This window comes from Nerophis lumbriciformis, linkage group LG38, assembly GCF_033978685.3.
Source record: "Nerophis lumbriciformis linkage group LG38, RoL_Nlum_v2.1, whole genome shotgun sequence".
NCBI classification, from domain to species: Eukaryota; Metazoa; Chordata; class Actinopteri; order Syngnathiformes; family Syngnathidae; genus Nerophis; species Nerophis lumbriciformis.
In genome coordinates, this window is record NC_084585.2 from 19,463,522 (window position 1) to 19,480,240 (window position 16,719).

The following is a 16,719-nucleotide window of genomic DNA, read 5'->3' on the forward strand; positions in this document are numbered from 1 at the left end:
TTATTTTTCTGACATATTTTTATATATTAAACACCATAAGTGAGATTAACTTGACATTTCTCGCACAGCTCAACACATTTCTACAACTTTAGAGTGTTTAGCCGAATCAGCACACAATTTGGTATACGCCTTCAGGAGACGAACAAGCACGTGTCTCAAATTTGAGTAAGATTAGTTAAAAAACATGATCACATGCTATACGATTTAGGCAGTAATTATTTATAATTGGAAATAAATCCATACATCATGTGTTATTACATTTGTCATTATTCAATTTAATATAAATTATATTTAATCATTTATTCAATTAATTTTAAAATGTATTTTAAATGTGCTGTATAAATGATTAAGTTGAACTGAACTGATTAAACTTATTGATTTTATTATTTCATGATATAAATAATAGTTGATTTTATTATTTCATGATTTAAATAATAGATTATTTTATTATATGGTGGAACAGGGGTTAGTGCATGTGCCTCACAATACGAAGGTTCCTGAGTAGTCCTGAGTTCAATCCCGGGCTCAGGGTCTTTCTGTGTGGAGTTTGCATGTTCTCCCTGTGACTGCGTGGGTTCTCTCCGGGTACTCCGGCTTCCTCCCACCGCCAAAAACATGCACCTGGGGATAGGTTGATTGGCAACACTAAAAAATTGGCCCTAGTGTGTGAATGTGAGTGTGAATGTTGTCTGTCTATCTGTGTTGGCCCTGTGATGAGGTTGCGACTTGTCCAGGGTGTACCCCGCCTTCCGCCCGAATACAGCTGAGATAGGCTCCAGCACCCCCCGCGACCCCAAAAGGGACACGCGGTAGAAAATGGATGGATGGATGGATGATTTTATTATTTCATGATTTAAATAATGGTTGATTTTATTATTTCATGATTTAAATAATGGATGATTTTATTATTTCATGATTTATTGATTAATTTAATTATTCATTAAATTAATGGCACATTAAAGCAATTATTTAAAGATTACTTTATTTAATTTAGTTAATTTGGCCCTTGTCGGCGCATCACAAATTTATTTTATCAGTCAAACCTCGCTGTCAAAAGTCAGTGGGCGGGGTCCCAACAACTGATTGGTTAGCTGGCACTTCCACTCACAATGATTGGACTATTGATTTGTGGTAGCCTCAGCACTGAATGTGATGTTTTCACGCTCTCTCACCCTCGAGGAAGCTGGAGTGCACCAGTGAATTTAATGGGGAAAGTCTAAAATTTATGGCGGCCCTTGCCTCTTTCCGATGGTCATACAGCCAAAACCAAACATTGTAAAAACATTTTAGCCAGGGTTAAAGTAGACAAGTGTGTAAACAAACTGAGATATTAAGCTCCGAGGTACGTGAAAGAATGACTGAGCTACAAGAGGAGGTAATCATGCTCTTTTTGCGTTTTTCTCAAAGCAATCCTCCATTAAAAGGGTGTGTACCAATTGAATTGGCCCCTCTTTTTTTTTTTTTTTTTTTTTACTCCTAAATAGCGTCGCCATGGTAACACGAAACATTCCCAACTATACATAACGCTTTCTAACGGTACAACATATGTAGAGGTTCTTTGGTCGGTTCGTCTCGCACTAATTGCGGCAGAATAAGATAGAGGAACCATAATAACATTTGAAGAATGAGAAATAATAATATGGGCTGCTTGCTAAACATTCACTGCTGCTGTGCAGCATGTGGACGCCGCCATCATCGTCTTCAACAGGTCCTTCCACGACACAGCCATCATTGTCTTCAGCGGGTCCTTCCACTACGCAAACATCATCATCTTCAGCGGGTCTTTCCAAAACGCAGCCATCATCATCTTCAGCGGGTCTTTACACGCCGCCGCCATCTTCATCTTCAGCGGGTCCTTCCACGACGCCGCCATCTTCGTCTCCGGTGAGTCCTCCCACGACGCCGCCATACTCGTCTCCAGTGGGCTCATCGCCGCCTTTTGTCTTGGACTAAGCGCCAGCTTTCCTGCCGCACAAGGTGCCATCAGGCGCTCATTGGCCCTCTTTGGCCAAGAATGTGGACGTTGCATGGACGCCCTCCGCGCTATCAGCAGCTAGGCCCAGGACCCGGGCATGGACGATGGCGGCTGCTGGTGCGGCGTGGCTTCTTGCGTCCGCCACCTCGTCAGCCACAGATGTGGCCGTTCCGTGGTCGCCCGCCTTGCCAGCCCGCGGCGGTGGTCTACTTGTCGCCACCGCCATGTGACTCTTCCCCGCTGGTTGCGAGGACATATGGCCAGGCAACCCACCAACTACTCCTCCCTCTGCCCTCCCGTAACTTTGGACTTTCGTTTTTTGTTTTTCTGGGACGTCTGGAATCCGTCCCTTTAGGGGGTTACTGTCATGATCCGTTGCCCGGGTCATGTGTTGTTTAGTTTAGTAATTCCTTAGTTGTTGGTTATTTCTGGTTCAGCACCCTTGTTTGTTTTCTTTGTTGCCTGCCTCTGATAAGTGGTCGGTACGCTCACCTGCTCCCGGTCACTAATCAGAGAGCTATTTATTCCTACCTCGCGCCACACTCTTCCTGGCAGTCTTGTTCGCAACACGCGACAGATACGTTAAATAAATACTTGCCTTGCTTCTTGCTCCTTTTGTTGGCTAGTCTATTGCCATAGCTTCTCGAGCCATCCGCACGTGTTTCTTTTTTTGTGTACTTGTCCTGCTTGTTTAAATAAACTATCCTTCTTACCTGCGCGATGCTTCCTGATGTCCATCTGCATCTTGGGGAAACGACCCCTGCATAAACATGCGACCCAGACGTGACAGACACATTTGATAACACATGTATGCATTTAATTTCAATTATAATAATTTAATGATCCTAACACCCAATGCTATAACACCTGATTGGTTGGCTGGCACTTCCACTTGCAATGATTGGACTATGGATTTGTGGTAACTAGAGATGTCCGATAAAATCGGCCTGCCGATATTATCGGTTGATAAATGCATTAAAATGTAATATCGGAAATTATGGGTATCGGATTTCTTATTATCGGTATCGTTTTTGTTTTTGTTTTTTTTAATTAAATCAACATAAAAAACACAAGATACACTTACAATTAGTGCACCAACCCAAAAAACCTCCCTCCCCCATTTACACTCATTCACACAAAAGGGTTGTTTCTTTCTGTTATTAATATTCTGGTTCCTACATTATATATCAATACAGTCTGCAAGGGATACAGTCCGTAAGCACACATGATTGTGCGTGCTGCTGTTCCACTAATAGCACTAACCTTTAACCGTTAATTTTACTAATTTTCATTAATTACTAGTTTCTATGTAACTGTTTTTATATTGTTTTACTTTCTTTTTTATTCAAGAAAATGTTTTTAATTTATTTATCTTATTTTATTAATTTAAAAAAAAGTACCTTATCTTCACCATACCTGGTTGTCCAAATTAGGCATAATAATGTGTTAATTCCACGACTGCATATATCGGTTGATATCGGTATCGGTTGATATCGGTTTCGGTAATTAAAGAGTTGGACAATATCGGAATATCGGATATCGGCAAAAAGCCATTATCGGACATCCCTAGTGGTAACCTCGCCCATTGACTGAGAAATAGTTAATTAAATTGTGAAACAATTAAATCAATAATTTGTTAAATAAATAAATGTAATTTTACATTAAATAAATTAACAACACACTTTTATAATACATTCATGTATTTAGATTATTAAAATTTAATGACACATTTAAAGTAAGTATTTATTTCATTTTGTCCCATTTGGCCCAGCATCACGTTTAAGCCGCCATCAGATATGAGATGTGCTAGCGAACTAAAGTGCTTGTTCAAACGTCTGATCGGTGAGGCAGAGGACGCCGGTGGAAAATGTCTACCTCGGCCAAACCTAATGCACCTTGAGGCTTGTCAGCAAAGCTTTAATGCAGCGTGTGCGAATATAAAACCACGGCAGCTTCCTCCGTGAGAGAATCTGGCGAGCCAACAACGCCACCATGCACGCGAGGCCATGTCGGCCGCCCTCACTGTGGACGCTATTTTGTTTGGGCTGCTGGTGTTTTGTGGCATTCTGGGAAACATCCTGGTCATCTACGTGGTGAGACCAACTAAAGCGTCATGTTGAGGTGAGCGGTTGTGCTTATTCCCCCTGGTCTTCCTCACAGGTGGTTCAGGCTTCCACCCAGAGTCCATCGAGGAGACTCCGTCCCTCGGACACCATCTTGGTGCACCTTTCGCTGGCCAACCTTCTCACCTCGCTGTTTCGCACCGTTCCCATCTTTGTGTCGGACTTGGGCTTGAACGTGAGTCTGTCTCCGGGTTGGTGTCGGGTCTTCATGCTGCTGTGGGTGTGGTGGCGAGCGGTGGGCTGCTGGGTGACCTTGACGCTCAGCGTCTTCCACTGCACCACCCTCAGGCGGCATCAAGTCAACTTCGGACCCCTGGCCCAGCAGCGGGAAAGGCGTCGGGTGTGGATCGTCCTGGGGATAGTGTGGGGTGCCAACCTGGCTTTCTCGGTCCCGGCTCTGGTCTACAGCACCCATGTCCATGGCAACGCCACCGTGGAACTGATGGTGATCAGCTGCACCACCCGGCCTCTGCTGGGCTGCATATGGGAGTTTCCCTCCAGCCAGCAGGGAGCGGCGTTCGCCTCCGCCTCGCTGGCCCTCAACGAAGTGCTGCCATTGGTGCTGATGGTATTCACCAACTTGGCCACCCTGCACTCTCTGGCCAAGCACATCAGAGCGGTGACGGCGGCCGGGGAGCACGGCGAGCTGGACAAACACGTGTCCAGCGAGCGAAAGGCGGCGCACGTCATCATGTTGATGGTGTCGCTCTTCGTGGTATGCTGGGTGCTGCAGGTGGCCGCTGTGACCTACTACAACCACGACAGGGGGCATCACGCCGAGGGCCTGCTGACCGTGGCCCACTTCTCTGCCTCGCTGTTCGTGGGCTTCTGTCCAATGGTCGTTGCCCTGGGGCACGGAAAGCTGCGGAAGAGGATCGTGGGAATGGCGATGAGCTGGTCCGGACTTCTTAAATGGCACCGCACCAACACTAAAGCGCCACCGGCTGAGGAGCAGAAAAAACAAACGGTTTTTGTTGTTCACAAGCAGAAAACTCACAAAAGTGAGAGTTAAAGCATGGTGAGTATTATTAGTCAATCATCTTTGTTCATTATGTCCTTTACAGGGGCCTTGCCCATTTTACAGGGACAATTCAGTCAATAATGTCACATCTGTACACTGCTGGCATGGAAACCGGAGTTCAGAACTTTCAGGACAAAAATATATAAATTGGAAAAAAATCTAATTCAAATGAGTCCTTTAAAGTTAAAATACCACTGATAGTCATACACACACTAGGTGTGGTGAAATTACCCTCTGCATTTGAACCATCCCCTTGTACCACCCCCTGGGAGGTGATAGGAGCAGTGAGCAGCAGCGCTGGCCATGCTCAGGAACCATTTTGGTGATTTAACCCCCAATTCCAACCCTTGATGCTGAGTGCCAAGCAAGGAGGTAATGGGTGTAATTTTTATAGTCTTTGGTATAACTCGGCCAGGGTTTGAACTCACGACCTACTGATCTCAGGGCGGACACTCTAACCACAAGGCCACTGAGCAGGCTATGTTGCGACTTACATATTTTAACTAATAGATTACGTTTAGGATTTCCAACGCAAATAATCTGAAATATATTTGCTGCACAAATATCCCTGAAGTTAATAAATATAAATTAAAAACAATAAAAATAATCATCATCATTAGATTAATTAATATTATCATTATTTTACCTTATTAATAACCATACAGAAAATAAAAGGAATAATAAGAAGCACTTTATGATAAATTCTTATGAGTTATAAATAACAAATAAAATGTTATGAGTTATTTAGAAAAATATTAGCACCCAATCGTTAATGTCATAAATAACTAATAATGACTATTGATGAAAATGATTAGGTGAATAATTGACGTTTAATTATTATCACAATGTTATGAATTATTAATAATCAATTTTAACCTAGTGTTTGCAAATAATGTGTTGTTTGATTTTCAATCCAAAATTAACAATGCATCAACAAAATGAATCTCTTCAGTTGAATTTGATCTGATTAGGTACACTTAAATCCAAGATAAGCGCTGCAAAAATGAAATTGATTTAAACTATCATTTTATTTAGTATGGTATCTTAATAATCATACAGAAATGCATATATATATATTAAGCAGCACTATGATTATTTGATATGAATGATTAATAACTGTTTATTACAAATGTTATGAGTTATTATGAATAATAATAGCACCCCATCATTATTAATGTTTTGAATCCTCAATAATTATTATCTATGAAAATTATTAAGTTAATAATTACTACTCAATAATTAATACAACCTTATGAATTATTAATAACTAATTACAAGACAAGTGTATGCCAATAATGTGTTACACTACATCAACAATATTGGAGTTGAATTTGATGTGAAATCACAATACTAGGTACACTTAATCCACTGCAAAAAAAGAAAAAGGATTGGTAATACTGTACAGATATTAGCTGCTTAAATAATCCAAATATTCCAAACAGTGAAGTTTATCGTCTTGATGCGAGGCTGGTGTACCTAATATTGTGTCTGGCGTTCCTGCATCAGTGAGAGAGCACAGAGCGGATGAAGGAACGTAGCCGCCGGTGGCCCACCGCCAGCACCATGGGCGACATGGCGATGAAGATGATGTTGGCAAAGCGAGCGATGACCAGGAGGAACTCTGCCGACGAGCCGCGGTTGTAGTTGAAGTAGTTGACAGAGATAATGCTGGTGCCCCATGACACAATGAAGAGCATGATAAGGGCGAGGATCACCTGCACAGGAACAGTGAGCACCTGATATCAATCAACGTTTAGAGGACAAACTACGACACCTGCTTTGTACCCTTGGTAGATTTTTCTTGTGTATTTAAACAATAACAAAACAGCATACTGATAATTTGAAGGGGGTGTGTCTTTATGCAGATAGGAGCAGGGGTGTAGCCTATACCCTCGCCCCCTGACCGATCACAACAGAGTAGGCGTGGTCGGGGAGTCACTCAGTTCTCCTTCAAAACATAAAACATTCCTGCAGGATGAATTTGAGGACCAGTCATAGACAATTTAGAGTGAAAAGCAAATTTTATTTTCACTCGCATACAAAACATTCCAACTTAGATTGTTTCCCTGGCTTCGAGACTCTCCTGAAGGACAGTGAGGCGAAGACACAACAAACTCCCTTCTTGTCTCTCATGGACACACACCTGTTGTTGTTTTCTTTGGACTGACTGCCGGCTGCAACAACACCAAGGCCGCGGAACAGAGACACGCGGCAGGCTTTCACACACACATGCATCCACAAAAAATATGCAAATACCTTAGGGGTGATAGACCACCGTAGCCCCCACTCCCTCCCTTCTGTTGCAAGTCTCGAGTTGTATGTTGTAATATATATATGTGCTTTGCTATGGAGTTTTTTTCCCCACTCCAGACTGGGCCCCCTTAGAAGCCCAGTCTCGATTGTATTTTCTTTACTCATCCTCCCCCAGCGTTGACTTTTTTCTCATCTTTTACAGGGCGCCTTCTGGCAACCCATCAGCGTTCCAGTGCTGTAACCCTGTACACTGTTTATTTGTCTAATCTTGAACGGGTTTGTGCTGAAAACAAAGTTTTGTTGTACTTGTGCAATGACATTAAAGACCTACCTACCTACCTACCTACCTACCTAAATACTCAACTCACCTTGGATTGGCTGATTTTCGTCCACATAAGTGGTTGTCGGCATTGCCGGAAGTGAAACATTTGAACATTGATTTGTGATTTTGTCCGCAGGCACAATGAAAATGATGAGGTAATAAAGGATTTTTGTTCGTTGACATGGTTTTTCTCAATTTGTGCATATCTCTGTTAAGATTATTGTGTATTCATATAATATTTTATACTTTTATCAAACAAGGCTGCATGTACATCAGTTGTAAGTCCTTACTAATGAAGTGAATTAATTAACTCATATCATGGTTTGCTTATGGTGAAGATTTATATCCAACTTGGGGAAGGTGAACCACCAAGTTTCATTAAATAGTGGTATTTCAGTTTGAGCACATAATAAGATAAGGCCCCTTAGTTTGATATTCCCAGGTGGATTGGATCACTTCTCGTAGGAAAAGAGGCTCTAATTGGGACTTCGGAATGCAAAAGTGATAGCTGTATCCTTGAGAAAAGACTACCTGTCTAGCTCAAAGCCTACATTTAAGTTATGACTTAAATGAGTTGTTTTTCAGACACTGTCTCATGAACATCTCCTTACATGGTCAAGTTGTGTTCTTCTGAATCAACACACACCCAGACGCAGGAAGAAGGGATATAAGACTGTGGTTCGGCCTCTCCTGGTTAGGAGTCCTTCATTTTTTGACTTAGCCTCCTCCGGGTACTGCAGACCTGTTTAATGACGCTCGCTTGTGATAAAGCAACTTTTTGTCTTCGACGTCTCGTTTGATCCAGCCACACTGCCGTGTAACCCTAACCCTGCCGGGAGGGGGTGACAAGACCAGAAATACACTTCACTACAAAGACACAAATCTTTCTTCTGGTGGCTAAATGAAATAAATTAAATTGGTTTATTTTGTTGCTGTGGTAGAATCAAGGTTACCGGTATTACTGCCATGCTTTTATTTTGAAGCCTATTTTGCACTGAGCAGGAAGTGCTTGTTTTAATGCTGTGTAACTATACAGTAGTTATGTTGCTGTTGTGATCATGATGACATTAACACTAATGTAACTCATGTTGACATAAACCAGGGGTGACAAACGTATGGCCCGCAAACAGGTTTTATCTGGCCTGTGGGATGAGTTTGCTAAGTATAAAAATTAGTGGAAATTTTTGAATGAAAGAAACTGCTGTTCTTAATGTGTCCACTAGGTGTCGCAATAGCAATTTTTTGTATCTTTGTAGATTATGCTACATAGGTAAAAAAAACAATAAACCACCTGATGTTATTGCACCAGTCGAGGAAAATGAGCAAACTACATAAATAACATCCTGTAATTTGATTTTGATATAATTTTTTTATCTTGATAGATTGAAAATTAACACCAATGAGTTGACTGATGAACATTATCACATAATTTATTCAGAAAGTATAAATAAGGACAAATAAAGGTAGAATACTATTAACCGCAACATGTAAGTGTAAAAAAATACAACAACGTTATGATTTGTACATTTTCAGAATGTGATTGTTCTATTTTTAAACAAAGAAAACAATCTGAAGTTGTGTTTACTTCTAAGTTATTGTGCCGTGATTTTATCAGTCCGGCCCACTTGGGAGTAGATTTTTCTCCATGTGGCCCCCGATCTAAAATTAGTTTGACACTCCTGATTTAAACGGACCCCTTTTTTATATACTCATTGGGTCAACACGAGCGGTCCATTTAAATAAAAACGGTTAATAATATCAAAGCGGTCGCTGTTTCGTTTCCTATTTCAGTATACGGCCTTCAGTGGAACAAATGTATGGACATTCGAAGAAAACGTTAAACGAAATGTTCTCACCTTGGCTGCTCGTCTCTCAGCCGGCACTCGCTTGATGACGTGGGTGTCCTGCACCGACTTGCGAACTCTGCCGTGCGTGTAGAGCGTGTAGAGGGAGCCCAAGTTGGTGAAGGCCATCAGAATGATGGGGATGGTCTCATGGATCACCATGGAGGTGGTGGCGTAGGACAGGCCGCTGAAGGTGGACGGGAAGTTCCAAACGCAGCCCAGAAGGGGGCGTGTTGTGCTGCTCACCAGCATTAAAGTCTGGAAAAATGAGGAAAAGGAATGGAGAGTAAAGTGCAGTGCAAAAAGCTCAATGTAGAGGCGCAATGTCAAACTATATCCACTAGATGATGCTGTTTCTGCTTATTTTTTTAATTAACACCCACCCTCTTAGGTACTGTTTCTAAGTCTGTGCAAGCAGACTAGCAAATAAAAATAGGAAATTCTTAATTTTACCTTTTTGTATGTTTAGTTTAGCCAAAATATTTACTAAATATGTTTTTAATGTCATGCCAATTGGATGTGCGTAACGAAAATAGGTTGAATTAAGCAACTTTACTGACTGCATTTTTCACACCCTTGGATCATTTTTGCCTTTTGATGTTGCCTTGCTCGCAGCTTATTTTCGCCCGCGGCACATTCTAAAATTACATTTAAACAACAAAAGAAAAATACAATTATTAAAAACAAGTGTAACATAAGGAGAAAAAAGTAGAAATAACGCAACTTTTTTAAATTCAATAATATATTACTTCTCAGCATATTGGATTGGTTTTTAGAATTGAAAAAAATAATGACAATAACAAAATGGTCGCTACATGCTTTAAATTAAAAAAATGCAATATGGAGAAAATTTGAGAAAATAAAATAATGAAATAAAAAAAAATGAGAAAATGGTCAGTATATAGGCGGTTGCCTAATGAGGTACATTTTAAGCCATTTTAGTAAATCTGTTAAAAATGTATAATGCCTGATAATCTAACTGCAAAATATATATTATATTTTATCTTATTATATTAAATACTATTGCTGTATAACCACTCGCCATACAGCCATAGATGATATCTGTCTATTACCTGACCACTTCTATGTGAGCGACCTCTCATTGTTTATAATGAATATTTTCTGCTGGATCCACGCTGTTTTTTTTGCTGCAGCTGTTACATATACTGTAATATTGCACACGATAATTGGGATTTGTTATATATTGTATACAAATATAATATAATATAATAATATAATATATCAGTATGTATTATATACTGTATATATAATATGTAAATATTACATATATGTTATATTGCTACTATGGTACAGTTTTTGTGTACTTTATACCTGCATTATCCTTTCCATCCTTACTGTGTGGAACAATTTTCCTTGTGGTTCAATAACGTTTGTCTAAGTCTAAGTTTATTAATCAAAATGTCCTGCACATTGATCTTATGGTATATCTAATTAATACAATTTATAAGATTCAATTACACAACCTTAAACATTGCTGGTCTCCGCTTCCTAATATTTGACTTTACCTTGACACTTAATAGATAACTACAATATGATATAAATCCATCCCAAATGTTGTAATTTTTTAACATTGGGTTAGTCCCTATCCAAACTATACTTTGAATTGATAAAACATTTTTTTTTAATAATTCACATCGTCCCTAACACTCAGTCCTGTTAGTCGAACACGTTACACAAGTCACATTTTTGAAGTTGCATCATTCATATTCTCTGTAGGGTAGGTTCACTCATTTATTTTTCCGTATATTTGATTATATTGGATATTTTTGAATCACTGTAATATTTCTACTGTCAAAGCGTAAATTCCATGTGGACATAATTCTGAGCTAAAATTCACTCGTGTTACTGCACTTTCAATCCTGTTACTCAAATTAGTCATCTTTGAGTAAGAAACTTTGCAAAAAAGTAAAAAAAAAAAGGGCCGATATGTGTATTATCAGTGTTTAAAGAGTGTTGGAACAAGGAAAATACACTGAATTGGTGGAATAAATTGTTGATGATTTCCCATTGTGTCAAAATGAATGAACATTTTGGGAGGAAATAAGAACATGTACGTTTCACCTCTGTGCTGTTCACGTTGCCGCTTGTGGAGAAGATATACGCAGGAATAGAGTATATAAAGTTGAGCAGCCAGATGAAAGCCAGATTGATCAGGAGGGTACTCGAAGCGCCTCGGGGTCCTCGCAGGGTACCAATGGTGGGAGCCACCCTCCTTAGGGTCTGGAGGTGGAAAGCGCTGAGGAAGAGCGTCGACCACACGTTGACCGAGCGCAGCCACACCCACACGCCCATGAGGAACTGACACCACTCCTTGGATGAATACAACTGGGGAGGAAGCAGGACACAGTCACATTACGCAAAGATTCACATTTGCAAATATGTCCGCCCACCTCCAGTCCCGTGTCCGAGATGACCAGCAGTGTGTTCCTCATCACCGAAACCAGCAGATTGGACAAGGCCATGTTGATGATTATGATGTCCGAGTTACGACCCCGGCCGTGCTCCACGCACACGCTCTTGCCGATCACCCCGATGACAGTGGCATTACCCAAGGTGCCCAGCATTACCAGGAGGACGTAAAAAACTATCTGGATGGGGGACACCAAGATCCGAAGTCCCATCCCCACCAACTCCATCTCCTCCTCCATCGTGCTGTCCATCATTTCACCACAGTTCTGTCTCAGCTAAGCAAAGGATGCTGCAGCTTTCTTCATAGCAAACTGATATTTCTGCTGTGGGCCGGAGGAGGAAGGTGATGCTGTTTGTGCCGTCAGGGTAACAACAAATACCCTCCTAGTTAGGAAGGGTGAGTATATCTTTTCTCCTGGGAGCTCAAGCTGGGCACGCTAATGACCAACCACAAGTGATTAATCAGCCGCACTCGCAGAAATCTGCTTCATTTGCAACTTGACTTGCTCGTGTCACTGCCTCGTCCTGAGGGAGGTGCAAGCATGTTGCAAGGTAAGTCACTTCCGCAAAAGATTTTAGACAAGAGAAGGGGAAACGTAGGAAACAAAAGGTTAAGTAAGATAGGTAAGACGTCTCTAAGAAAAGGCAAAAACGATGGCGGAGCAGACGATGGCGTGGAACACCGCAGAGGCCACCACAGTACATATGTTTTTTGTTGTTGTTGTTATTGTTTTTATCGTTGTTGTTTTTGTTTTACTTTTGTGGCTGTATGTATAAGTGGTTGGTTGCATCAGCTCTGCTCTTTTAATGTCTTTAATTTCCTCTGTGTTCTTTGATGTTTCCCTCTTACACACATGTTTATGTGTGCTATGGCTGTGAGTTTTTTCCCCCTTGGCCTTAGTCTGGACCCACTCTCCAGGGGCCCAGGCTTAGACTGAATATATATATATTTTTCCTCTTCCCCCGCCAGCCCCCTCCCCAGTGTTTACCTGTTTATCACCTTTTTTGTATGGGCCGCCGGAAGTTGGCAGTCCCGTCAGCGATCCTGTTCTGTCTCCCTGACCAAATCTTAATTTCACCTCGCGGATTATTAAAGTATTTCTGATTCAGATTCTGATTCTGAAAAAGTAGATAAGAAATAGCAGGTAAGAGAAGGTACAAAGTAGGCAAGAAGTATGTAACAGAAGGTAAGTTGTAGGTAAGAGAAGTAGTTAAAAGAGCATAATAAATAGGAAAGAGAAGGTAAGAAGTAGGTAAGAGAATGTAATAATTAGGCACAAAAAGGTAAGAGAAGGTAAGAAGTAGGTAAGACATAGATTGAAGTAGATAAGAAGAAGGTACGATAAGGTAAGATAAGGTAATAAAAGGTAAGGAAAGTAAGATAATAAAGGCAAAGGATAAAAAATTGGTAAGAAACGGCAAGTGAATGTAAGTAGTACGTAACAGAAAGTACGATTTAGGGAAGAAAAGGTAAGACAAGGTAAGACATAGATTGAAGTAGGTGAGAAAGAGGTAAAATAAGGTAAGAGGAAGTAATAGAAGGTAAGGAAAGTAAGACAAGTAAAGGAAAGGATAAGAAATTAGTAAGAAACGGTAAGTGAAGGTCAGAAGTACGTAACAGAAAGTAAGATTTAGGGAAGAAAAGGTCAGACAAGGTAAGACATAGATTAAAGTAGGTAAAAGGAGGTAAGATAAGGTAATAGAAGGTAAGAAAAGTAAGATAATTAAAGGAAAGGATAAGAAATTGGTAAGAAATGGTAAGTGAAGGTCAGAAGTACGTAACAGAAAGTAAGATTTTGGGAAGAAAATATAAGACAGGGTAAGACATAGATTGAAATAGGTAAGAAGGAGGTAATATAAGGTAAGAGAATGTAATAGAAGGTAATAGAAGGTAAGGGAAGTAAGACAAGTAAAGGAAAGGATAAGACATTGGTAATAAAGGGTAAGTGAAGGTCAGATGTACTTAACAGAAAGTAAGATTTAGGGAAGAAAAGGTCAGACAAGGTAAGACATAGATTAAAGTAGGTAAGATAAGGTAAGAGAAGGTAATAGAAGGTAAGAAAAGTAAGATAATTAAAGGAAAGGATAAGAAATTGGTAAGAAATGGTAAGTGAAGGTCAGAAGTACGTAACAGAAAGTAAGATTTTGGGAAGAAAATATAAGACAGGGTAAGACATAGATTGAAATAGGTAAGAAGGAGGTAAGATAAGGTAAGAGAATGTAATAGAAGGTAATATAAGGTAAGGAAAGTAAGACAAGTAAAGGAAAGGATAAGACATTGGTAATAAAGGGTAAGTGAAGGTCAGATGTACTTAACAGAAAGTAATATTTAGGGAAGAAAAGGTCAGACAAGGTAAGACATAGATTGAAGTAGGTAAGAAGGAGGTAAGAGAAGGTAAGATAAGGTAATAGAAGGTAAGAAATGTAAGATAATTAAAGGAAAGGATAATAAATTGGTAAGAACTGGTAAGTGAAGGTCAGAAGAATGTAACAGAAAGTAAGATTTAGGGAAGAAAAGGTAAGACAAGGTAAGACATAGATTCAAGTAGGTAAGAAGGAGGTAAGATAAGGTAGGAGAAGGTAATATAAGGTAAGGAAAGTAAGACAAGTGAAGGAAAGGACAAGAAATTGGTAAGAAACGGTAAGAGAAGGTCAGAAGAACGTAACAGAAAGTAAGATTTAGGGAAGAAAAGGTAAGACAAGGTAAGACATAGATTCAAGTAGGTAAGAAGGAGGTAATATTAGCTAAGAGAAGGTAATAGAAGGTAAGGAAAGTAAGACAAGGAAAGGAAAGGATAATAAATTGGTAAGAAACGGTAAGTGAAGGTCAGAAGAATGTAACAGAAAGTAATATTTATGGATGAATAGGTAAGACATAGTAAGAAATAGATTGAAGTAGGTAAGAAGGAGGTAAGACAAGGTAAGAGAAGGTAATAGGAGGTAATAGAAGGTAAGGAAAGTAAGATAATTAAAGGAAATTATAAGAAATTGGTAAGAAACGGTAAGTGAAGATCAGAAGTACGTAACAGAAAGTAAGATTTAGGGAAGAAAAGGTAAGACAAGGTAATACATAGATTAAAATAGGTGAAAAGGAGGTAAGATAAGGTAAGAGAAGGTAATAGAAGGTAAGAAAAGTAAGACAAGTAAAGGAAAGGATAATAAATTGGTAAGAAACGGTAAGTGAAGGTCAGAAGTACGTAACAGAAAGTAAGATTTTTGGAAGAAAAGATAAGACAGGGTAAGACATAGATTGAAATAGGTAAGAGGGAGGTAAGATAAGGTAAGAGAAAGTAATAGAAAGTAATAAAAGGTAAGGAAAGGAAAGAGAAGGTAAGAGATTGGTTGGTTGAAGTTTATTTAGAACATGCAGTTACAGCATGTTCTTCTAGCCTCTTAAACTTGATCATATTAGTACATTGTTTGACTTCTTTGCTTAAACCATTCTAAAATATTTCCACACGGTGATATGCTAATGATTTTTAAGTGTTCCATACAAATGTTTCAAGTTAGATTTTTCTCTGAGATTTATATTTCTCCTCTCTTGTTGAGAAGAATTGTTGCAGATTCATGGGTAGCAGGTTATAGTTTGCTTTGTGCATCATTTTAGCTGTTTGTAAATGCACCAAATCTTTGAATTTCAATATTTTTGATTGAATAAATAAAGGGTTTGTTTGTTCTCTCTCTCTATATTATTTATTAGTCTAACTGGTCTTTTTGTAACACAGTTAGTGAATGTAATGTACTTTTGTGATTATTTCCCATATTTCTAAACAATAACTCAGATAATGTAACACTAGCGGACACTTGTGGACCACACAAGTAATATACAAGAAAGGCTGATACAGCTCTGGCTGGTACAAGGTACGTGAAAAAAACACCTTAGAGCCTAACAACACCAAAGACTGTTCTTTGCTGCCAAGCAACCATGAGCACGACAAGAAATCGTCAACGGAGCAATAGAGCGTTACCATAGGTGAAACCGGACTTAGAAGCGTTAATAGGGAGTCTACAAAAACGATGTAATTGAGTACAAAGTGATCTCAACATTCACCAAGAGTAGATTATCAATGGTGTACAAAAACATGTCGCAGATCTCCAAGAACAGATGATCAGAGACCGAAAATAATCTCGTAATGATATGATGGAATTTAGAAAGTTCAGAGAAGAAATTAAGGTTTTCTGTGAAGACAACACAGCATTAAAACCGGAGGTGGAGAAGCTGAAAGAGGAGAATGCAACATTGTGCCAACAGTCCAATGCCAAGCAGCACGACAACAACCATTGGGACAACAGCAGTGTTGTGGAGAACATTAAAATGGAGATAGAAGCATTGCGCCAACAGGAGATAACACAGAATTAAAGAACTTCAGGGAGGAGATGGCTGTATTAAGACAACAGCTCAGTACCAGTTAACAAAATATCACCAATCTGGGGAATACCATTGTTTTGGGAAACATCAAAGAGGAAGGGGATGACAATATCATTGCAGGGCTACGCATCAACCCTCGATCCTATGCAAGAGCAGTTAACAGAGAACCGGATGACATGGACGCTGCTTCAACAGAGCAACAAGTGGTCAATTTTCTGCAATCAAAGACAAGTTATGTCGATATTGACACCATTGACGCATGCATCGCAATGAATAGAAGAGGCAACAACACGCCAGTCACCATCGTTAAGCTCGCCCACAGGAAATCCAAAATGGCATTGCTGACACAGGGAAAAAGCAGAAGGGCGCAAATGTGTACATG

General features: G+C 39.8%; 2 protein-coding genes across 2 annotated transcripts; one reads left to right on the top strand and one right to left on the bottom strand.

Annotated features, from left to right (window-relative positions):
* Window positions 1–3,833: 3,833 nt before the first annotated feature.
* ora4 (olfactory receptor class A related 4) lies at window positions 3,834–5,110 on the top strand. The gene is made up of 2 exons (XM_061932305.1): window positions 3,834–4,068; window positions 4,136–5,110. The coding sequence occupies exons 1-2, from the start codon at window positions 3,982–3,984 to the stop codon at window positions 5,108–5,110; spliced, it is 1,062 nt and encodes a 353-aa protein (XP_061788289.1). The 5' UTR covers window positions 3,834–3,981.
* LOC133578168 (olfactory receptor class A-like protein 4) lies at window positions 4,294–12,844 on the bottom strand. Its single transcript, XM_061932371.2, has 5 exons — window positions 11,950–12,844; window positions 11,621–11,884; window positions 9,551–9,796; window positions 6,596–6,834; window positions 4,294–5,042 (listed from the first exon to the last, which is right to left on the bottom strand). Exons 1-4 carry the CDS (start codon window positions 12,220–12,222, stop codon window positions 6,622–6,624), a joined length of 996 nt encoding a protein of 331 aa, XP_061788355.1. The 5' UTR covers window positions 12,223–12,844; the 3' UTR covers window positions 4,294–5,042; window positions 6,596–6,621.
* Between the last annotated feature and the right edge of the window lie 3,875 nt (window positions 12,845–16,719).

What these genes read in the sequence shown, in the direction of transcription:
- ora4 (XM_061932305.1), top strand. Translation starts at nt 3,982, where the DNA reads ATGTCGGCCGCCCTCACTGTGGACGCTATTTTGTTTGGGCTGCTGGTG. An exon ending in ACATCCTGGTCATCTACGTG is followed by an intron (nt 4,069 to 4,135) that starts GTGAGACCAACT and finishes TCTTCCTCACAG; the next exon opens with GTGGTTCAGGCTTCCACCCA.
- LOC133578168 (XM_061932371.2), bottom strand. Translation starts at nt 12,222, where the DNA reads ATGATGGACAGCACGATGGAGGAGGAGATGGAGTTGGTGGGGATGGGA. An exon ending in TCTCGGACACGGGACTGGAG is followed by an intron (nt 11,885 to 11,949) that starts GTGGGCGGACAT and finishes CTTCCTCCCCAG; the next exon opens with TTGTATTCATCCAAGGAGTG. An exon ending in CTGAGAGACGAGCAGCCAAG is followed by an intron (nt 6,835 to 9,550) that starts GTGAGAACATTT and finishes GTTCCTGTGCAG; the next exon opens with GTGATCCTCGCCCTTATCAT.